We start from the raw sequence: 24,796 nt of genomic DNA on the forward strand, positions 1-24,796 counted from the left end.
GAATCGTCATTCATCTATAAGCGATAACACCACATGGGCTCAGGACTACTTTGGCAAACCTTTGTCAAGTACCACAATACGTAGTTACATCCACAAATGCCAGTTAAAACTGTACTGTGCCAAAAGGAAGCCCTATGTTAACAGTGTCCAGAAGCGCCGTCGACTTCTCTGGGCTCGGAGGCATCTGGGATGGACCATCACACAGTGGAAACGTGTACTGTGGTCAGATGAATCAGTATTTCAGGTATTTTTTGGGAGAAATGGACGCCGTGTGCTCCGGACCAAAGAAGAAAAGGATCATCCAGACTGTTACCAGCAACAAGTCCAAAAGCCAGGGTCTGTCATGGTATGGGGTTGTGTCAGTGCCCTTGGCAAAGGTAACTTGCACTTCTGTGAAGGCACCATTAATGCTGAAAAGTACATAGAGATTTTGGAGCATAATATGCTGCCTTCAAGAAGACATCTTTTCCAGGGACGTCCATGCATATTTCAACAAGACAATGCAAAACCACATTCTGCACACATTACAAAGTCCTGGCTGCGGAGGAAGAGGGTACGGGTACTTGACTGGCCTGCCTGCAGTCCCGACCTGTCTCCAATAGAGAATGTGTGGCGCATTGTGAAGCGCAAAATGCGACAACGAAGACCCCGTACTGTTGCCCACCTTAAGACTTGTTTGCAGGAAGAATGGGACAAAATTACACCTGAAACACTTCATCACTTGGTGTCTTCAGTCCCTAAACGTCTTTTAAGTGTTGTGAAAAGGAATGGCAACATTACAAAGTGGTAAATGCTTTACTGTCCCAACTTTTTTTTAAATGTGTTGCAGATCTGAATGACAGGAAAGGATGCATATTTATTTATTTATATCCATAATAAAGGCTAGATGTCTTACGGCGGAGTCTCTAACGTCATCACCGGCGGCCATCTTGTCACAGACAGGGCTCTGTGGTACCTGATGTAAGGCGAGTGATCTGCATGAACACAAATACTCTTATCTCACTGAAATCTTGACGGATTTACAAATGGTTTTGTTTCTTACAAACGTTATTAATGTGGCTATAATTATGGATGCTTGAACAAATTATGAATAATTTTTAGTAAATATGCAGTGTCATAACTACATTTCTGATGTTTATAACTGTAACGAATCCACAGAGTCATAGAGATCCATTTGCAGCTTTAATTAGTGACAAAGTCAGACAGACAGGGTATTGATAGGTAGACAGGAATGGTATGGGCAAGGCAAAGAATACTCAGGTAAGCTAGTGCTGATGATCGGGGCAGGCAGCAAGGTTTCAAACACGGGTAACAGTGCAGGGTCGTGGGAGCCAGAGTATGTTCAGTTAGCCAGGAAACAGTCCAAGGTCGAGGTAGCCAGAGAGTGGTCGAAGAGTTCCAAAAACAGTCCAAGATCTAAACCAGAATAAACAGAATCAGTAGACAATCGCTCAGTATGTATGCCAGGGCAAAACAAGACTTCGCACTGAATGGGTGTGAGAGAGGGATTCTTATACATGTGGAAATGAAGTGCAGGTGTGAGTGTAATCAATGAAGAGCAGGTGTGTGATCAGTCCAGGAGAGCAGCATTATGGGAAATGTAGTTTGCATGGCCATAGTCAATACTCTGGAGATGGATCCCTCTGTGAATGTGGAGGTGACACAGGAAACTCCTGTGTAACAGAGCCCCCTCCCTGCGAGCGACTCCTGGCGCGAGGAGGCAAACGGCGACGGGGTCTTCCACGTTGTCGAGGAGCAGGTTTATTTGGATGTGATCGGTGGAATTCCTCTGTGAGTGTGGGGTCCAGGATGTCCTTGGCCCTGATCCAGCACCGTTCCTCCGGGCCGAACCCCTCCCAATCGACAAGGTACTGCAGAATGTTACCCCTACGTCTAGAGTCTAGTAGTTCCTTTACCCGATATGCCTCCTCGCCGTCTACCAGGACAGGTGGAGGGGTCTGTGGTGTGGCTCTCTCCTCTGACACTCTCTCGGGACTGTTAGCGGGTTTCAGCAGGGACACATGGAACGTGGAGGCAATGCGGTAGTTAGTGGGAAGTTTGAGACGAAATGACACTGGAGTGATTTGTTTTAGGACTTCGAATGGACCGACATATCTGGGACTGAGTTTACGGCAGGGGAGTCGAAGCTTGAGATCCTTTGTGGACAACCATACCCATTGACCTGGACGGTACTGCGGAGCAGGACGACGATGCTGGTTGGCGTGGTGTTCCTGGCGCCGGACTGCATGTAACAGGTGGGTGTGCGCTTGATCCCAGACCTCTTCGCTCCTGTGGAGCCATTCGGTGACAGCGGGAAGTTCTGTGGGTTCCCCGGACCAAGGAAATAGTGGAGGTTGGAAACCTAGTATGCACCGGAACGAAGTTAGACCAGTAGCGGGTTTGACCAGAGAGTTCTGGGCGTATTCAGCCCAGAACAGGTAACGACTCCACTCTGTTTGCTGCTGCTGACAGTATGTGCGCAGGAAGCGAATGATGTCTTGGTTTAAACGTTCGGTCTGCCCGTTGGATTGGGGGTGATATCCGGAGGTCAAACTGATGTTCACATTGAGGTGTTTGAAGAAAGCCCTCCAGACTCTGGAGGAGAACTGTGACCCTCGGTCTGACACGATGTCATCAGGAAGGCCGTAGAATCGGAACACCTGATTGCAGAGGATTTCAGCCGTGGCGAGTGCTGTGGGCAGTTTGGGTAAGGCCACCAGTCTACATGCCTTGGAGAAGCGATCAACTATTGTCAATATGGTGGTATTTCCCTGGGATTCTGGGAGATCTGTAATGAAATCTATAGCGATGTGGGACCATGGACGCTGCGGAATGGGCAACGGAGTTAGAAGTCCGGCAGGTAATTGACGAGGCGTCTTGGAAGTGTTGCAACTGGCGCAATTCTGGATGTGGTGGGTGGTGTCGGCGAGTAGAGTGGGCCACCAGAACCGGTTGCGGAGAAGGTGAACAGTGGCGGTGATACCGGGATGACCAGAACTGGGCGTTGCGTGTACCTGATCAATGAGGCGGGTGCGTAAGGGAGCAGGGACATACATGCGATTAGGTGGACCATTCAAGGTAGGTGGCTCCTGGCGATTGAACTGTTCAATCTCAGTAATGATGTCCCATTGCACAGGAGCGACGAGTAGGTTCTCAGGAAGAATATTCTCGGTGATCGTGGGTTGGGGTGTCTCATCGGTCTGGCGGGAGAGAGCGTCAGTCTTAATGTTCTTGGAACCAGGACGATACATGATAGTGAACTGGAATCTTGTAAAGAATAGAGCCCACCGGGCCTGACGGGGATTCAAGCATTTGGCCGTCCGGAGAAACTCGAGGTTCTTGTGGTCGGTGAGGATGATGAAGGGTTCCTGTGCTCCTTCTAGCCAGTGCCGCCACTCCTCTAAAGCCAGTTTCATGGCCAGTAATTCACGGTTGCCCACGTCATAGTTGCGCTCAGCGGAGGTTAATTTACGAGAAAAGAAGGCACAAGGATACATTTTTTCAGGCATGCCTTGACGCTGGGACAGAACTGCACCTACTCCAGTGTTTGAAGCATCCACCTCGATGATAAACTGACGTGTGGGGTCTGGATGCCGCAGGATGGGAGCAGAGGTGAAGCGTGTTCGGAGCTCATCAAAGGCTTTGGTGGACTCAGGTGTCCAGCTCAAGCGATGGTGGTGACGTTTGGTCATGGTGGTCAACGGGGCAGCTACTGTACTGTAGTTTCTGATGAACCGACGATAGAAATTTCGCAAACCCCAGGAACCGTTGCAACTGTTTGACTGTTATGGGAACCGGCCAATTTAAGACCGCCTGAACCTTCTTCTCGTCCATCGCCACACCCTCTGGACTGATGACGTATCCCAGGAAAGACGTTCTTGTGCGATGGAATTCACATTTCTCGAATTTGGCATAGAGCTGATATTGAATGAGTCGTCTGAGAACCGATCTGACATGTTTGACGTGTTCCTCCATGGTTGAAGAGTAAATCAGTATATCGTCGATGTAGACGATTACCCACCTCTCCAGCATGTCCCGAAAGACGTCATTCATGAACGCCTGGAAGACAGAAGGACTATTGGACAACCCGAATGGCATAAAGAGATACTCATAGTGCCCATTAGTGGTAGAGAAGGCCGTCTTCCACTAGTCTCCTCTGCGTATACGAATCAAGTTGTAGGCATTACGGAGATCCAACTTGGTATAATACTTGGCTTGACGGAGCTGTTCGAGAGCGGCTGGCACCAGGGGCAGTGGGTACCTGAACTTGACTGTATTCTCGTTAAGACCACGATAGTCGATGCAGGGGCGCAGTGTGCCATCCTTTTTCTTAACGAAGAAGAAGCCCGCAGCGGCGGGTGAGGTAGAGGGCCGGATGAACCCCTTGGCTAGTTCTTCCTCTATGTACTTCTTCATCGCTTCGGACTCTGGTTGAGACAGGGGAAAAATTCTGCCCTTAGGCGGTGTGGTGCCGGGTAATAGTTCGATGGCACAATCACTGGAACGGTGTTCTGGAAGTTGGGCAGCCTTGACTTTGCTGAAAACGTCAGAGAGATCAGAATACACAGCAGGCAGTCCTGAATCACTGAACTCCGACGTGGATAACTGGAGAATGTTGCGGGGAGTACGATTGATTTTAGCCAGGCATCTTCTATGGCACGAAGAATCCCACTGGATGATTTGGTTCTCCCGCCAGGAGATTTGTGGGTTGTGAGTACGCAGCCATGGAAGACCCAGGATTATGGAGTGTTTGGGGGCGTGAATAACATAAAACCTGATTGATTCAGAATGAAGTGTTCCGACGTGCAGAATTACCTCTTCGGTGAGGTGTTGAATCCTTCCCTCTCCCAAGGGCCGACCATCTAGCGCCTCGACTGTCAGAGAGAAGTCACAGGGATTAGTTTGGAGTTTATGCTGTACAGTGAATTCATGAGACATAAAATTTCCTGCGGCTCCTGAGTCTAGCAAAGCGGATGTGTCAATCATTCTGCCGGGTAGAGAGAGACGAACAGGTAGCGTGAACCCGGACCACCGATTGTTGGAGTCCGCCAGGGTACTCACCGGTTGAGCCTGAAGAGACGAACGAACTGGGCAGGAGAGTCTGCGATGACCAGACTGTCCGCAGTAGAGACAGAGATGCTGCTGCAGGCGACGCTCGCGTTCCTCAGGAGTGAGAGGAGTAAAACCCAGCTGCATGGGCTCTGGTGCATCCGTGTCGTCGGGACGAGCACGATAGGGAGCTCGAGGTGTGCGCCGAGAACGAAGAAGGTTGTCGATCTGAATGGCCAGGTTGATGTATTCGTTCAGCGTTCTCCCCTCATCGCGGCAAGCTAACTCAGACTGAAGTTCATTGGTGAGACCTTTTCTGAACAGGGTTTTCAGGGTGTCCTCAACCCAATTGGTCTGTGCAGCAAGGGTGCGAAACGTGAGGGCATAATCGGCGGCGGTTCTTCTCCCCTGAGTATGACTGAGAAGGCGTTCACCGGCATCACCGAGCTCAGTGGAGTGCTCGAAAACGCTGCGGAACTGCTGGGTAAATGATGCAAATGTGGAGAAAGGAGATCCATCCGGCCTCCAGATGGCAGTTACCCACTCCAGCGCCTTTCCGGTGAGGAGCGAACACATGAAAGCAATTTTCCCTGAATCTGTGGGATGGAGTGCTGGCTGTTGATCAAAGTAGAGGTGGCATTGGAGCAGGAAGCCTTTGCATTTAGCTGAAGCGCCATCATACTTCTCTGGAAGAGCGAGTCGAGGATTGACTGAGGTGCTCGCCGAGGGCGGTGATACCCCTGAGGCCTGATCGACGGGGGCGCTGATCGCTGAGGCTTGAAGCCCTTGCAGGGCTGTTACGAGCTCCTCGGTGAGTGACGTGAGGCGATTCAACTGTAGCTGGTGTTGAGCTAGCTGGGCAGCCTGTGCAGAGATCTCAGTGGTGAGCTGTGAGACGGCTGCTGGACCTTGAGGTGGCGAAGTCTTCTGTAACGAATCCACAGAGTCATAGAGATCCATTTGCAGCTTTAATTAGTGACAAAGTCAGACAGACAGGGTATTGATAGGTAGACAGGAATGGTATGGGCAAGGCAAAGAATACTCAGGTAAGCTAGTGCTGATGATCGGGGCAGGCAGCAAGGTTTCAAACACGGGTAACAGTGCAGGGTCGTGGGAGCCAGAGTATGTTCAGTTAGCCAGGAAACAGTCCAAGGTCGAGGTAGCCAGAGAGTGGTCGAAGAGTTCCAAAAACAGTCCAAGATCTAAACCAGAATAAACAGAATCAGTAGACAATCGCTCAGTATGTATGCCAGGGCAAAACAAGACTTCGCACTGAATGGGTGTGAGAGAGGGATTCTTATACATGTGGAAATGAAGTGCAGGTGTGAGTGTAATCAATGAAGAGCAGGTGTGTGATCAGTCCAGGAGAGCAGCATTATGGGAAATGTAGTTTGCATGGCCATAGTCAATACTCTGGAGATGGATCCCTCTGTGAATGTGGAGGTGACACAGGAAACTCCTGTGTAACAATAACAAACGAACCCGTTTGAAAATCGGTAGAAAATTGAGCAAGTTATGGTTATTTAAAAAGTGCAAGCACCCATGAAAACAATGTTACGAGTGAGCGAGCTGCCTTTGACAAGATGGCCGCCAGGTGCGGACGTCGACCTCCATTGGCCAGCAGCGTGGACGAGACATCTAGCCTTTATTATGGATATCTATGGAGGTCTTCAGGCCAGGACTCTAATAAAATGTCAAGTTTGGGGCAGATCGGTACGGAGCCCTGCACATGACATGCAAGGAAAAAAAGTAAATTGTGCGCACAATTGACTATTTTGTTCCCTAGATTCTCTAAATCGTGCAGAAGATTTACTATTTAATTCCCTTGATTTGCTAAATCATCTACATGATTTACGAATATTTTTTTTCCCTAAATGTCATGTTCAGGGCTCCGTAGATCGGACATTGTATGCCTGAGTTACAACAACTTCCTGTGTCATGGTGAAACATCGAAATGTGTCAGGCCGCCACAGACACGCCCTTTTTCCCAGGGGCTGTTACGTGTGTACCGAATTTCATATTTGTACGTGAAACCTAGCGCGAACGACGCTAAATTAAAATTTTGTAGGTGGCGCTATCGAGCCATTTTGCCACACCTAATTATGAAACCCATATCAGACGTAAATTTTCGCCACTTCTGACGCGTGTTTCAAAGTTTCCGAGCATGTTTACGCCCTCAAAAATGTGATTCATTTCGGAGAAGTACAATAATAATACTGAGCAATTACAATAGGGTCCTCACACCATCGGTGCTCGGGCCCCAATAAGAAGTTCAAACTGACATGTACAAAATTCTCTTAGCTGTGTGAGCAAACTCATTAAACAAGTAAATATTTATTCTCTGGAAGCTGTTACTGCATTCCTGACATGGGTCAGACCCTCAGTCACCGCTCAGATACCAAATACAGACATTGCCTGTGAATAATTGTAACCACAGTTATAATATATTATAATACACCTTTAAAAAGTATAATGCATTAAAACATGACAAACAACCAATTTCAGCTGTAACATGAATCTGTGAATAAATATTATAATGCATTATCCCGTACGAATACCTTTAAAGTGCATTATACATAAAGGCTTTAAGTAAAGTGTTGCCTAATAGTGAGTCCAAATAGCCTTTAGCTTACACTGTTAAGAATTTATAAATAATATTTCACATTTAACCACAATTTATTATGATTTTAGAGTATGAATATCCAGGGGTGTAAAATACGCTGGAAAGCCAGTCTCTCGTGAAAGTGCATACGACAGTTAGCGGAAGTTAGAGATTGCCGTTTGTAAAGTTTTAAATATGGATATTTTTCTTACACAAACGCATCGCTTCGCTTCAGAAGGCCTTTATTAACCCCCCGGAGCCGTGTGGAGCACTTTTATGATGGATAGATGCACTTTTATGATGGATAGATGCACTTTTATGGACTTCAAAACAGAAAAAGCAATTCACTGCCATTATAAAGCTTGAAAGAGCCAGGCCATTTTTAATATAACTCTGATTGTATTCGTCTGAAAGAAGAATGTCATATACACTAGGATGACTTGAGGGTGAGTAAATCATGGGCTAATTTTAATTTTTGGATGAACTATCCCTTTAAGTTTGTTTTTGGCTAGATTGGACTGTGTATAATCTGACAGTATAATTTGTTTTACTACTTTTTACACCTCTGCCCATGCCATTTTACTGAAGTTGCCTTAGTAATTTGTTTGGTTAGGGAAATTTGGCTCAAATTCAGGTTACAATCCACCCATATGACACACACACACACACACACACACACACACACACACACACACACACACACACACTGCCAGCAGGGAAGGAAGAAGACTGCACACATCCACTGCTCTGCTCTCCTCTCTCCTAGCCATGCAAAACTGACCGCTTTTCCACATCTACATCTCTCCTTGACACCAGGAATGAAGACTTTGGCGTTCATATTAACACAAGGTAAACATACAGAGAGTTTTAATTTTAAAATCTCGCGGTGAGTTGGATTGACACTTCTCCATGACGTCAATCTATCTATCCAGCCGGCTAACATAAGCTAGCAGCTTAACTCATTCAAACACCTCTAGATATTTTATAACAACTGCTATTCGTCTGCAGACTTGGTCATTTAACACCTATGCTTGAGGTTTATGCCGTATTGTGGATTGTTTTCATCTCTGTGAACACAGGAGGTGTTATGAATGTAAATGTTAGCTTATTAGCTAACAGCCGAGTAACAACACGCGCGTTTATTTACAAAAAACATTCATATACTATCTAACCTCGACTAGACAGCTAGTGTAGATGTTGTTGTTTGGTCACATATTACTTGTTTAGCAATGTATTTCTTTATATAATATACGCCAGGTAAACTAACCTGACTCAGAACTACTTAAGTAAAATGTTACATTTAACAATGGTGTTATATTATTTCAATTCAAATGCAAAGATTTAGTTCATATGTCATGGTTTTTCCCTCAGAATTAAGTACTTTTGTGGGACCATGCTACTTATTTTCAAGCACACCATGGTGCTACATTTCTACATATTGATAGTAAACACTTATTGATGGTAGCCTAGCCTACATCTTTCTTTCAATGATGTACATGGTACTCTCCACAGTACCTTAAAGCAGGGCTGTTCAATCTTTTAGATGGTCACATACTCCCAAAATATGATCATTTGCGTGCAAAAGTTAAAAGTGCCTCATTATGCTAAAGGCTCCTAATTTTGTTTTGGAGGTCTCCTATAACATGCATCAAAGGTCAAAAAACACTTGATAAATTTTCATAATATACGTCGCACATCACCACTTTTTTCAATGATTCTCAAACGACTAGTTGGATGAATCGTTCTCTCTAAATCCCTCCTTTCTGATTGGCCAGACGACCCAGTCTGTTGTGATTTTTTACACTGTAAAGACAGTAACTATGGAGCCGATTTTACCGTATCAATCCGATAATGAAACATTGGAAGAACTAGTTATACAACCTAATCCTCCATCACAAGGACGACTTGATCAGGACGTTTCTCAGTGATACGCTACTCATTTTGAGGTACATTAGGAGATGTTTCAACTGTAATTCCTCACCATCAGCATTAAGTGTATGTCCATCAACAAACCCGTATATTTCTAATTTATTGCAGTGCACATTAGGGATGTGACGGTGAGGAAATTTTCCCACTGGTTAATCGACGTGTGACAACACCAGTATCACCGGCGGGGGCTTTTAAATCGCTAATTCTAAACCGAAAGTAAAATGCTCACGGCCGCTCGGACATTCATAACGGTGCGGAGCAAAGCGAGTGTTTTCAATGAAATCCAATGGAAGTTAAGCATGCCAGTGGACACGCACTGTGAATGGCAGTGCGGCTATGAATGAATGACAGTGTGACTGTGCCCATTTTACTTTCAGTTTAGAATTAGCGCCGATTCCAGGTGGGTTGCTTGAATTGTGGGTTTCTTTGCTATTATTCTTAATGAAAAACACAACAACAAAACAGTGCAATGATAAACTCGGCTTCATTGGCGCTTTTACATTTCGCTGTCTGTCACCCATCTTTCAGGAGCAAGCGTTTTGCGAAACGTGTTAAACTCTGAGATTTGAGAAGCATTCGTCAGTAAAATGACATTTGAGGGAGGGTCAAGTTGGTCATGGACAGACAACATATTTCCTAGTAATGTAGAACCGTCACGCAGTGGGATTCAAAATACAAATGACTCATATAGGCGGTTCAGAGTCGATTGTTGCTTTTGGGAGATAATTTTATTTATCATGCCCTTTTGAATTTACTTTTTACAACATTTACAACGATTACATTCACAAACAGCTATATTACACACTGCAAGAAAGGGAATATTTGAAAAACCAAAAACTTACGATAATCTTTTTATTTATTTGTTTTTACAATTGTACACTGCTTTTCTTATTTCTAAATAAAATTTTCTTTATTTTAATTATTTATTTACCGTATGTATTTATTTTATTTTATTTAGTTATTTACTTTTGTTTAAATCAAATTGTATTTAATTTATTTTAATAAAAAAATATATTAATTTACTATTAATTTTAATCAAGTTTTATTTATTTATTTTAATATTTTTTACTTGTTTATTTTTATATAATATATTAATTTTAATTAACATTTATTTAATTTTTAATTGTAATAATTTATTTGTTAGTTACATTAATCTTATTATTATTTATATATATTTAAAAAAATATGTACACTGCTTTTCCCTAAACTTTTCCATGGACCCCTTAACACTCCCGGACCCCAGTTTGAAAACCCCTTAAAGAATACATGACTCTGTGTGCTTAAAACATTGTGTTTATAGATATATACAATGAACAAAATTATAAATGCAACACTTTTGTTTTTGCCCCCATTTTTCATGAGCTGAACTTAAAAATCTAAGACTTTTTAAATGTACACAAAAGGCCTATTTCTCTCAAATATTGTCGACAAATCTGTCTAAATCTGTTTTAGTGAGCACTTCTCCTTTGCCGAGATAATCCATGTGTGGCATATCAAGATGCTGATTAGACAGCATGATTATTGCACAGGTGTGCCTTAGGCTGACCACAATAAAAGGCCACTCTAAAATGCAGTTTTATCACACAGCACAATGCCACAGATGTCTAATCAGCATCTTGATATGCCACACATGGATTATCTCGGCAAAGGAGAAGTGCTCACTAAAACAGGCTTACAGAGAAATAGGCTTTTTGTGTACATAGAAAAAGTCTTAGATCTTTCTTTGAGTTCAGCTCATGAAAAATGGGGGCAAAAACAAAAGTGCGTTTATCATTTTGTTCAGTGTATATGTACATGTATTTCAGATATCCAACATGTGAGTTAGGCTGTGTCTCAAAACCAATGGTTCCCAAAAAGGCTGTCTAGTTAAGCTGCTAACTATTCTGTTTTGAGATGCAGTTGATGCTTTCTTTAACGTTGAGTGTATGTGTTCTATCACAGAGTAGTATGCTGGACGTGGGAAAGTGGCCGGTGTTCGCCCTCCTGCCCCCTGAGGAGCTGCGGCTCGTCCGTCAAGCCTGTGTGTTCGGCAGCGCTGCTAATGAGGCCATCTACGTTACCGTCAATGATGAGGTGCAGAAATGCTGAAAGCCTTTAATGGACAGATCAAGCATAAATGAGGATAGATCCTCGCTGTTCATTAGGCTGGGTGGAGCTCCTGCTCTGTCACACTCACACACACATCAGGACGATGAGATTCAAAATGACAAACCAGTCAGAAGCATTGGGAATTGTTGTACATATTTTTTTTAAATTTAGAATAAATGTATAACTATTAGGGTTAGTTCACCAAAAAATGTGAATTATCCCACATTAACTCACCCTCAAGCCATCCTAGGTGTATATGAGTTTTTTCTTTCAGCCAAACACAATTATATTATAGTAACTGAGATTTTGAAGCCCAAAAAGAGCATCCATCCATCATAAACGTAATATATAATATATATATATATATATAATATATGGCTCCGGGGGGTTAATAAAGGGCTTCTGAAGTGAAGCCATGCATTTTTGTATGAAAAAAAAACAACATTTATACCATTATAAACTATAATAACTGGCTTCCGGTTACGGACATACGCAAGTTCCGGCGGAAGAGTGACCTCTGAAATATAAAATTAATGGTTATTTCCATTTCCTTGCAGCAAATGCAGTTTATTTATTTTCTTCAGGCTCTATTTATGACCCAACAGCCAGAACCCAGCAGTCTGGGTAAAAAAATAACCCAGACAATTTTAGAGTACTTAAAAATCAGTTACTACCATTCACTCCAATTATAAAGCATGGAAAAGCTAGGATATTTTTTAATATAACTCTGATTGTTTTTGGCTGAAAGAAGAAAGTCATATACATCTAGGATGTCTTGAGGGTGAGTAAATTATGGAAGAATTTTCATTTTTGGGTGAACTAACCCTTTTATTAAAATATACATTTTAAGGATTTATATATATATATATATATATATATATATATATATATATATATATATATATATATATATATATATATAGCCATACTTATTATTGGCCTTTTTGTAATATTTATTATAACATTTTTTTTACATATATTTATATATATATATATATTTCAAAATTGGTATCTACACTACAATTGGTTCAAAAGTTTGGAATTTTTATTTTTATTAATTAATAATTTTTATTTATCAAGGATGCATTAAATTGATCAAAAGTGAGAGAAAAGTCATGTAACAAATGCTGTTTTTTGTTGTTGTCAAAGAATCCTGAAAAGAATCACAAAAATATTAAGCAGCACAAATGTTGACATTATTATCAACATTGATAATAATCATAAATGTTTCTTGAGCAGCAAATCATATAAGAATGATTTCTGAAGGATCATGTGACTGAAGACTGGAGTAATGATGCGGAAATTCAGCTTTACCATCACAGGAATACATTTACATTGGACAATATATTAAAATAGAAAACAGTTATTTTAAATTGTAATGATATTTCATACTATTACTCTTTTTACTGTATTTCTGATCAAATAAATGCAGATGAGGCTTCTTACAAAAACAATAAATATTTCTCTCAACTTAATTCATTGTTAAAAAAAGCAGATATTGTAAAAATAATCTTAAGCAGTTCTAAAAATGTTTATCCATCTTTCATATGTACATATTGTAAAACTATTCATTTTATTTCTAGTGTTTTATTTACATTTTTAGACAATATAGTATGTCATTTTATATGCTAACATCAAATAGTTACATTACTTTCATGTTGCGGCATATAAAACTCTGTACTGTCTAAAAATGTAAATTACACATAGAAGAGTTGGCTCATGACTGTGTCAGTAAAAATCGAATCTACGGCAGACATAAATATTTTGTTGAGCCCTGCACACAAATACTGGTAGAGACAAAGCCAGAGTGATCTTGGGCTGGTGATAAGCAGATAGAATGAGGCTATATTTAGGCCTGTAATACTAACACAAGCCTTGTTTGCTTCAGGAGAGGAGCTCTGGTGCACGTCCTGAGCCTGGACACTTCCTTTTTTAGCTTAGCTTTCCTTTGTTTTCTATAGATATTTGACTACAAAACCAAAACATGGCGAGCACCCAATGTACCATTTACCTTGACAGCAAAGGTTTTATCATCAAAGCGATTCTTGAGAAAGCTCCTCTTATGTGTTGCTTCAACACATTACAAGGGATCAATTGCTAACGTGAGAAGACAAAGTCCCTTTAAGAATGCTGTGTAAACAGGATTGCAGTTACGTTAGAAGGAGCTGTCAGAGTTGAGCATTGAGAGGCTGACTGTCACTCATCCAATCGGAGCCATGACTATCCGTTCTGTAAATGTATACACAGGGCCAGATTTACTAATAGCTTGCGCCAGCGCAAACCTCTTTTGACGTTAAAAAACGAATAGCGCTGAAAAGGCGTGGACACAGTTACTGTATTTTTGTGGCTGACCTTATTGCACATGCATTTGTCGGAGTTTCCCTTTCAGACACAGAATTTATGCGAGTAGAGCCTTTAAAGAGGTCATGAACTAGCCTGGTCCTACCAGACTCTCATACATTTAGTTTGTACAGAGAGTCTGGCCACTCTCCATTGACAAGCGTTCACTTCCTTGAAGGCGGGTCCTCTGTTGAAGTTTAAAGGGTTAGTTCACCCAAAAATGAAAATTCTGTCATTAATTACTTACCCTCATGTCGCTCGACACACGTCAGACCTCCGTTCATCTTCGGAACAGAAATGAAGATATTTTAGTTGAAATCTGATGGCTCTGAAAGGCCTCCATTGGCACAATGCACTTTACACTCTCAAGACCCTTAAAAGGTACTAAAGACGTCGTTACAAAGTCCATCTCACTACAGCTGTTCTACAATAACTTTATGAATCGGCGAGAATAGTTTTTGTGCGCAAAAAAACCCTAAATAACGACTTATATAGAGATGACGATTTCAAAACACGGCATCATGAAGCTTCGAAGCGTTATGAATCAGGGAGTCGATTCAGCAGTTTGGATCGCCAAAGTCACGCATTTTTAGGAGTTTGGCGGTTTGACACGCGATCCGAATCATGATTCGACTCACTGATTCATAACTCTTCGAAGCTTCATGATGCCGTGTTTTGAAATCGTCATCACTATATAAGTCGTTATTTAGGGTTTTTTGCGCACAAAAACTATTCTCGTCGCTTCATAAAGTTATTGTAGACCCACTGTAGTGAGATGGACTTTGTAACGCGTCTTTAGTACCTTTTAAGGGTCTTGAGAGTGTAAAGTGCATTGTGCCAATGGAGGCCTTTCAGAGCCATCAGATTTCAACTAAAATATCTTCATTTGTGTTCCGAAGATCAACGGAGGTCTTATGGGTGTCGAACGACATGAGGGTAAGTAATTAATGACAGAATTTTCATTTTTGGGTGAACTAACCCTTTAAAACTATTGGATCTGCTCAGAGCCACTCTGGACCTGCCATAACCTATCGCTAACGTTTGGTCGTGAAGTATGTCATCTCAAACTAGCGCACAACATCAACGTCATCGCTCTCAGCCACTCCCTCTGTTCACTGATTGGACCGGTTAAAATTTGACCGGAGAAAACCAGAGAATATACCGCAATCCCAGACGAGTACTGAAGGACAATGAAAATTGAGCGGAAGTACGTAGGAGGGCGGAGCCAGGCTAGTCATGAACTGCATTTTTTTTTTTTTTATTCTTTGTGGTCCACTTGTTAGCAAGATTTTTACATCAAAAAACATCCTAATTTAGAAGTAAAAGGCTATTTTCTATCCTTTTTTCACCTTCTCTTTGAAAGAAAATGGCCACCGCTATGATTGGGTAACAGTTTTGCATATTAAAAATTATTTTCAATTTTCATCACGTGTGGAGCTGTTTTGAAAACGTGCGATGTTCGCCATTACATAAACTTTATTTGCCACAACCAAGACTTATAACCAAGCCAGGTGTTTAAAAATGTGCTGCAGCTAGTTTGCATTGGTCATAATGGAAACATCTATTTTGTGCATTGTCTGTAAATCACCCTCAGAACTTGAGACACTCCCTGTTTAGTATATCTGCCAGATATGCCATGATCCATAATGAAATCGAAGTAAACTTCTGTGAGAAGAAACTCATGTGAGAACCATTAATACCCAAACTCATGTTTTTCTGTGTCCGCCCGCAGGTGTTTGCACTGGGGACAAACTGCAGTGGCTGTCTGGGGCTCGGGGACACGCAGAGCTCCATCGAGCCCAGGCGGATCGACATCTTGTGTGGGAAGAAAATTGTCTCTTTGAGCTACGGCACAGGGCCACACATGGTCATCGCCACTGCAGGTGGGACAAATCTTTTTAAAGGCACAGTATGTAAATTTCGGCGCTAGAGGTCGCTTATTCAAAACAAAGTTGTAGCTTGATGATGCCGTGAATGAGCGTGGAATCATGGGAGTTGTAGCCTTGACTGTTCACCTCCACAGCCGATGGAAAGAAATCCGACGGACTCGGGCAGAAATCATGTCCATGAATGAGCGAATGTATTAAAGTTTTATTAACGTTACGGTGGTATGAAGCAGGACGTCTCGAGAGCCCTTGAGAGCAAATGCTAATGAGAGAGACCTGCGTGAAACTGAGCTTCTTTTATTATGCTGACGCTGCAGTCGCCGCTCGTTGTGTATGTGGGGTAACGCAGCGCTGTTTTACATAAGCTATCATGCTAAATACAAAGTTATGTTATAACGTTACTCTGTGCGTTCGCTCGGTGGCTGCTATGAGAGACTCGTTGCACTTTACAGTAATCTAGATCGATATTAGAATATCATAATAACAGGATGACTAAATGACTTGCTAAATGACATGCAATTAGTTTTAAAATACATTGTATGATGGAGAAAGCGCTCTCTTATGATGTGTTAGCCACTTCACAAAATAGCATTGTCTCTAGGGCTGAACGATTAATTGCATTTGCGATAATATCGCAAGATGATAAAACACGATTTCCTAACCGCAAAGGCTGCGATTACAGTCTGGTCATGTGACACGCGAGAGTAAAGTCTGCAGAAGAAGCATCAACTTGGCACGTTACACATATCATATGCCTAAAAGGAAAAAAAAACTGTTTGTGTTTGATCTATCTAATATTGTGTTGTTCATACTATAGGCTACAATAGAGGTGGGAGAAAAGATTCTCTCTCCAATGATTCTGGATCGATTCTGAGCTTAGATTTTAACTGCAGGTGCGCGTTTTAGAAACACCCGTATTCTGATTGCTTCCATTATCTCTCTCTCTCTCTCTCGAAGGCTTAATTCATGTCGTTAGGAATGCAGTGTGCTTGTATATTAAAATATAAGAAACTCACTGACAGAAGGCTTTCCATTTCAAATGCTCACGCGGCGCTTTGTGAAGAGTGCTCGTGAGCGTCTGTGTGAGTCTCAAAATGCTTTTATGACGAATATTAATGTAAACACCGTCAGTAATGTCTTAATGAATTAAACAGACAGGGCAAAAACATCTTATATTTCAAAAGAGATCTGTGCATTAGTGTGAATGCAGGTCTCCCGCTGTCTATGATGATGTCATGATTAATAATCAAACAACAGTAAAGCTGAGAAAGAGAAAAATCACTCACAGTTCAGACACTCTTAAATACTGAAAGCACTCTTTGTTCATTGCCTCTAATATGTTTTTTTGTTCCTCTTTATGATTAACTAGCTTATGTTTTGCAGCTATATTAGTTTATATATTTAAAATCATTAACATGCAATTGTTTTAATTAAAATGTTATAATGTGTAGTTATTTTAAAAAGCTTATAAAATTACATATATCATAATAAAAAAACATTTGAAGTTTTTAATAAATTAATACGATTAATTAATAAGGAAAAAGTTCAAGAATTGTTTTGGAATCGGATCGTGACTCCCAGAAATTGAATCGGATCGTGAAGTACCAATTAGAGATTTCCACCATTACTATACAATGATGTATTGTTGAATAATACAGAAGATAAAGAGTTTAAAAATAATCGCATATTAAATCGCAATCGCAATATTGGTTTAAAAAAAATTGCAATTCGATTTTTTTCCAAAATCGTTCAGCCCTAATTGTCTCTGAGGCATGGTAAACGTGTTACTCGCGGTGAATCAAGAAAACAAGTGATTCAAACAATAAGACTAACCGTGTTGCACTGTATAACAATGATTCATTTTCTGTTGATAAATGTATATCCAAACAGTTTCTTGCCTGTCTAATAAAATACATACATATTATATTAAAGCGGTTCCATGGTTTCAACGAAATCCCGTCAGGGACACGTCCGTAAAACTGGTTCAAATAACTGATTTCTCTGGATTTAAACATTGTTGGAAACGTTTTAAATCATGTAAGTACACAGGTCAACAAAATGTATAACATTGTTCTAGTGGTTTTTAGATATTTTAGTCAAAAAATCTTACATATTGTGCCTTTTAATGTGGAATGGAACAATGGTAATGATTTGGTATAGAGGGTATGCATTGATGTCACATTCCCGCCAGAACACGTCCCCTCAGTTGGGGAAGCTGCGAAAACATGAGTAAAACAAACCATTCTCAGTTTAAACTAACGGTTGGTCTCGATATAGTGTTCCTTACAACTTACCAAAGATCCAGTGATCCATGGATATTGACATGCAGCCAGGAATCATGTTTCCTGACATTTATATGAGCCCGACGCCGGGGAAATAAATAAAGACTTTGCCTGTGAACGCTTTATATAAATACAATATAGGTAGGTCTTGTATAGTTTTTATACAATATACACTTATATAGTTTTTGTCTGTGTTTATTTAAAAAAATCAAATCATGCCGAATATAAGGAAAATATTTAATTGATTTAGTTTGTCAATATATATATATAACTATACAATATACTGTATAATGTATGATTTTTTACCCTAAAATTCAACATATTGACACAAAATAATAAGTGTAAATCCCTGTTTCGCTGCCTGGAGTCCAGTTGTTCTGTGAATTGCAGCGATCCATTTGCTTCTCTTTTCTGTAGCTTTCGGCAGTCTGTAAAAATATACAGAATGAATGAAAAAATTATGTTTTTGTGGAAGTTAGAAGAGTAAATGCAGGTTCACATTTAGAAAACAAAGCACCGTGCGTTACTTATTTGAAAAAGTAACTCAGATATTTTGTTGTAAATTAAAAGTAATGCGTTACATAACTAGTCTTTAATAGTTATGGCTTTATTGTCTTTTTGATAATAAAAATAATAATAAATGGCTAAATTAAACATACAATTTTTGTTGTTGATAATGGGGACAGATTTTATTTCATGCTGCAAAACTTTTTAAGTAATATTCACAATTATAATGTTAATGGAAATTATTGACAAATTATTATTTTTATCTTAACTGTGCTGCCCATTAAACTGCTCCTATATGTAAGGAATAATTGACGACGGGCCGTTCAATTATTAGAACAATAATGCACACCCGAGGTGGTGATGCGGTCACGAAGCGGAGTGGCTGTTACACCTCGGGTGTGCATTATTGTTCTAATAATTGAACGGCCCGGAGTCAATTATTCCGCTTATACTACGGTTACCACACCTCAAGACATCGATCCGAAGATATATTTAAAGGGATTCGTCCGGTTTTTGTACTTAAATCGCTATTGTGAGTAGGACTATTTCTTCCGCGTCTCATCCAATGGCTCTTTTGTTAGTTCCGAAACGTCATTTTAAAGCTGTTAACGAAGGCTTGAGCCATTGATAGCATTCCTCTGCAGTTATTAATAAAGTTATGAGAGAGAGAGAGAGAGAGAGAGAGAGAGAGAGTGCTTGTGTGAATTAGGCTGCCTCTGTGCGTCTCTAAACAGCGCTGTTATTACCTCGCTAGTGAAAAAATGTCACGTGTAGCCTTTAAGTGTCTCCACTATATAGGCGAACTGATCAAATCGTCAGGGCAGCGCTGACACCTTTCTGTGCAAACTGTAGTGCGTGTGCGAGCATGTGTGATTTCAGTAATGAGACAGAAAAGCTTGCCTTTGTTGTTTTTCATCTGGACTGTCTAATACTGCTGCCGCCCAGTTGTTGAACGTTTTATATTCACCGTAAATATTAAGATTTACTTTAGGAAAATCGTCTGTCATATTGTTGTTTTTCAGTCCTGTAATTTCCGTTATTACAGTTCACTATGCGAAGTGATATGGAAGTGTAATGCGGTCAAGAGCTGCCTGGAACTACGTTCGCTGTGCGTCTCCCAGAAAATAATTGCACACCTCAGAACGTTCATCAGCCAATCAGATTCAAGCATTCAACGGCCCCGTAGTATAATATGATGTATACTCTGTTTTCTTGTCCCTAATGATATTTATACTAGTTTGTCAAGATAGTAAATGTATATAAACAGACCTTGGGGAAGTGGGTGTGGATCTGATTTTGGAAATGATCATAAGCAAAACGGAAAAACATGGTGAATATCAAGAGCGGTGTATAGACGTGTAATGGCTTCCATCATGGTTTCTTTTTTTTTTTTTTAAATAATAGTTATTAGTATTATTAGTAGAGCTGCAACTAACGATTATTTTTTCTGTCGACTAATCTAACGATTATTTTTTCGATTAGTCGACTAATCTAACGATTATTTTTCCAGATTAATCTTATTATTCTTTTTTACTGATTATTGTATTTCAAAGAGGGTAGTGAATTTGTATATTATTTTAACATGAAATCAATGAATGATGACAATATTAATTGTATTTCAGGAAGGGTAGTGTACATAGTATGCCATTTTATAATGAAATATATGAACACAAGAAGCTTTTTAAACATAATATATAATGATACTATTCATCATAAAATGTATACAGAGTAGGCCTAATTAGGAAAAGTTGTTTACTATAGTAGTTGAGTATGATTTACTTATTGATTTGTGTCAATAGTAAACGAAAATGCACTTGTATTTATCTGCAAAAGGTTCACATACAGGAGCTTTCAGCATAGTGTTAATGTATAACTAGTCGTCTATTTTGAAGATACATGTGCATAAACAACGACTAAAGCTGCCAGAAGTTTTTGCCCAAACTTCAAAGACACATTTAAATGATTAAAGCTAGAGGCATATCTTAATTGTAATGTTACTTTAATCATGTAAACTACCTATATACAGCAAGTTATTATGCATATGTGTTTGGGACAGAGCGGAACCAGGTCGCATATACGGGAGATATATGCAGCCCATAATAAATAAAAGCACGAGACGTACTGGGGTCGGAGAAGAACCCCGGAAAATGTGACCGTCTGTTGCAATACACGCGCCACGGTTCAGCTGCGCGAGAGAACACTGGCAGCAGGGTTGCCAGGTTTACACAACAAAACCCACCCATTCGTTACTCAAAACTAGCCCAAAACAAGCCCAATCGCGTTTCGGGGAGGTTCTCTGGTAAACATCGCGTTCGGGGGGTTAAATATGTGTGTTTTTTTGCTTCAACCCGCGGACATGAGACACAGCCCGCGGCAACAGTGTAGAAGTAGCCCAATTCCGCGGAAAAAAGCGGTCTTGGCAACACTGACTGCAGTGTGAAAGCTCCCGCTCTCCACGCGCACAGCTTCTGCTCTGCCACCGCGCGCGGTGTGAAACCGGCGTTACAGAGCGAACAAAGCACAGTTTTATTCGGCTTCTGTTTAAAGTACTCCCACACTTTCGAATGTCGCGGTCTGGCTTTATATGATAAATGATCATTTTCACTATGCCCGGGAGCAGAAGCCGCCATTATTCTAGATCTTCTGTTCCATTCTAGAACGTAAATAATGTGCCGCCGACGCGTCGACGCATTTCACGCACGTCGACGTATTTTCGTAGTCGACGTCATCGACAACGTCGACGCGTCGTTGCAGCCCTAATTATTAGTATTAGTATATTTTTAACAGGAAGGAAGGCGTTATGGCATTTTTATTGTGGTGTCAAATTTCTATTGAAAATGTGGAATTTTAGTATCTGGCAAATTCTAAAGCTGAAGTTTAATCTTCAATCTAGTGTTTATGGTTTTCAGTCTTGAGATTGCATCACAGCATTTCATGGGAGATGTATTCAACAATCAAACATGATTTGGCTGACTTAACTGTGTATCAGATGTGGCTTTTGAAAGTGTGATTTCTCTGAAGTCAGTGTTCATTTTTGAATATAATTCTAAAAAACAATGCTAAGACTTTGAAGTCTGCATTCTTGTGTCTCGTTTGTTTAAAACAAGAAATACACTGCCATATTGGAAGCAAAGTTGATCACAATGTCCATTTCATGGCAACTTTAAGGTTTCATTTTGTGGAGTTTTCTGTGTTTGGTGGTGACTTAATGTGAGAGATATTTTACACGTGTCCCAACATGGAGCTTTGGAGAACAGATATTTTTATATCTGATCAACATTCAATTTTCCACTGAGGTAAAAGTTGAGTCACAACAGATGTTTTCAGATGGTCAGCTTTGGGCTGAGTTTTGATTAAATCATGCGCTTCAGCTGTTCTTGTTCAGTCGTATTTATTAATTTACTCTGATTCACAATCTCATTTAGGCCCAATTCCATTTCTACCCCATAGCCCTTCTCTTTCCGAATCTTTTCTCTGTCTCGATTCTCTTTTGGTTGGAGTGGTAGGGGTAACGGGAAGGGCCAGATAGCCCTTCAAACGAAGATTTTTCAGGACCACACTTCGAACGAAGGGGTATGAGGAGTTTCCCTCCACCGACTACCGTGTTGCTAGAATGTGTGTGTTGCCACTCGAGATGGACCACTTGTGTCTCGCCTGGCTGCCAGTTTCTCCGTAGCTTTGCTAAACTTACTATTATATAATATATAATAGTTAAAAATGTATATCTGGTCATCCTTCATAACGTCTGTAAACTCTTGCGTTACCAAGGCAACGACTGACTTGACATTTAACGTATGAACATTATCGCAGCACAACAGTAAAAAAGCAAAAAGTCCAAATACAGCGCAAAAACAACGTTGGAAGTGAGTAATCTGTTAAACGTGTTCGCGCCTGATTTCTTTTAGATATGTGCACTTCATCGTTGTTCATACTGGTTAAATGTTACAGGACACTAATAAAAGAAACGGGGTATGATGATGTGTAATGGTATAGTAGCGGTGTCCCACACTCTTTTTCAAGGGGCCAGGCGAAGGGGTATAAAATAGAATTGGGATTGGGCCTTACTCATCAAAGCCAATTTTTGCTTCTATTTGGCCTTGTATAGTACATTCTTGATCTGCTTTTCCAGCAAGTATCTCCTTATAAAGGACTTGATCCTTTGATTTGTCCTCAGATCTGTATCTTGTCCTCTGTTTCTGTAGATGGAGAAGTTTATGCCTGGGGTCACAATGGCTACAGTCAGCTGGGTAACGGCACCACCAACCACGGCCTAACTCCTGCCCTGGTTTCCACCAACCTCATCAGCAAGAGGGTGACCGAGGTGGCCTGCGGCTCTCACCACACCATAGCCCTCACCACAGAGGGAGAGGTAAAAAAAAGAGAGAGATGCTGCATGTGGGTTACGATTCTATCAAACAAACATGAGGAAATGGATCTTAAGACAGATTAGAGTGGGACAAACACATGTTGATCAAAGAGCTTTACGCAAGAGAAATAAACATATAGTAGTAAATATGCACGCCAGAGTATTTCCAAACATGAGAAGCATTTATTAACCTCTTGTCCAACATATGTTTTTACTCCAAACTCACTTAAAGGAACACTCCACTTTTTTTGAAAATAGGCTCATTTTCCAAGTCCCTTAGAGTTAAACAGTTGAGTTTTACCGTTTTCGAATCCATTCAGCCGATCTCCGGGTCTGGCGGTAGCACTTTTAGCATAACTTAGCATAGATCATTGAATCTGATTAGACCGTTAGCATCTCGCTCAAAAATGACCAAAGACTTTCAATATTTTTCCTATTTAAAACTTGACTCTTCTGTAGTTACATAGTGTACTAAGGATTTGGCCTCCCCAAATTTGAAAAGCTTCTCATACAGTGGTCTAAATACACCATTTTGGTGTCATTTTTAAAAATCAAAAAGCGCCTCTTTTTTGGTGGGGTTTATTACAGCTCAGACAACATATACTTACATGTTTATCACTTTTAGCAGTGTTTTATCCAACTTCAAAGGGTTTCCTGTAAAATGAAACCAAAATTGTGTACTTAGACCACTGTATGTGGGTATGGGAAGCTTTTCAATTTGGCGGAAATGGTCCCAGAGTAATTTAATGTAAATAAGTTGCTTTGTGTAAAACAAATTGATGCATATCTCCAGAAAGTAGACATTTCTAAGCTTTCAAATGGTACCACATATGATGTCAGAGCTCCTCCATGGACATTTCAAATTTAAAGTATATAATTGACAGGTTCCTTGGAGTTTAACCCTTTAAGACCTAAGAGTATTTTTACAATTAATTTTCCGCCTGGTGTTATTTACTAAAAAAGCTTGTAAAACATCAACCCTGTTGTGCACAGACAATTGACACACCTCTTTTTTTTCAAGACAAGTTGCTCTGTCAGTATATTTGTGTTGCATTGATGTCACCTGAATGTAAAATAAGTTATGGGACCATAAAGACAAATGAAAACATAAAACGGAAATTGAATCACTCAAATATTTATTGAAAACACACACAAATAAATAAAAGCTAAGCATATTTCCTCTGGAAAACAGTTTGTTCAAGTCTTTGGAGTCCTGGAACTCAGGAATAAACATGATAACTTATACAGAACCAAAACTATTTACATTTTTCCAAAAAAAGTCCTGGCGCTTTTGGCCTCTTTGGATTTTGGATATTTACTGGTGCCAAGCCTCAAAACAGTTCCTATCAGGAACTTCTCCTCAAACTTTCTCCTCAAACTTTTTCCTCAAACTTTCTCCACAAAACTACTAAAAACTGCAGCGCGTCTCTCTCTCTCTATCCTCAACACTAGCCATGCGTCTCTCTCTCACCAACGTGGATGATGGATCAGCCTGTCATTGGTCAAACCCTCATCCAAAATGGCAGCTAGCATCGCGCTAGCGGCAAAAATGACGGAAAATTTATAAATTATGGACATCAAGTGGATATATCTTGGATGTAAGCGTTTTGATTTATTGCTGAACAACTCCAAAAAGATGCACATGTTCCAGGCTGGATAGAAAACTTTCTGTAAAGGCTACAAAGACACCAAAGACACCCCCGTGATGGCTAGCTCGTTAGCTTTCTGCTGGAAAAAACGGTAAGAA

At 40.6% G+C, this 24,796-nt stretch overlaps 1 protein-coding gene across 4 annotated transcripts in view; it reads left to right on the plus strand.

Moving 5' to 3' along the window:
- Nucleotides 1-8,316: 8,316 nt before the first annotated feature.
- The window catches only part of rcbtb2 (regulator of chromosome condensation (RCC1) and BTB (POZ) domain containing protein 2), a 44,552-nt gene continuing 28,072 nt past the window's right edge, over nucleotides 8,317-24,796 (plus strand). For 2 of the 4 annotated variants that reach the window (XR_013817004.1, XM_079822956.1), the window contains exons 1-4: nucleotides 8,317-8,500; nucleotides 11,522-11,653; nucleotides 15,741-15,891; nucleotides 22,886-23,052. Coding sequence is in view for 2 of the 4 variants with exons in the window: in XM_079822956.1 (XP_079679082.1) it covers nucleotides 11,528-11,653; nucleotides 15,741-15,891; nucleotides 22,886-23,052 (444 nt within the window). In the remaining 2 variants the exon portion in view is untranslated. The remainder of the gene's footprint in view (nucleotides 8,501-11,521; nucleotides 11,654-15,740; nucleotides 15,892-22,885; nucleotides 23,053-24,796) is intronic. The other 2 variants (XR_013817005.1, XM_079822957.1) reach the window with 1 other exon arrangement.

This window comes from Gobio gobio, assembly GCF_949357685.1.
Source record: "Gobio gobio genome assembly, chromosome: 8".
Lineage (NCBI taxonomy): Eukaryota > Metazoa > Chordata > Actinopteri > Cypriniformes > Gobionidae > Gobio > Gobio gobio.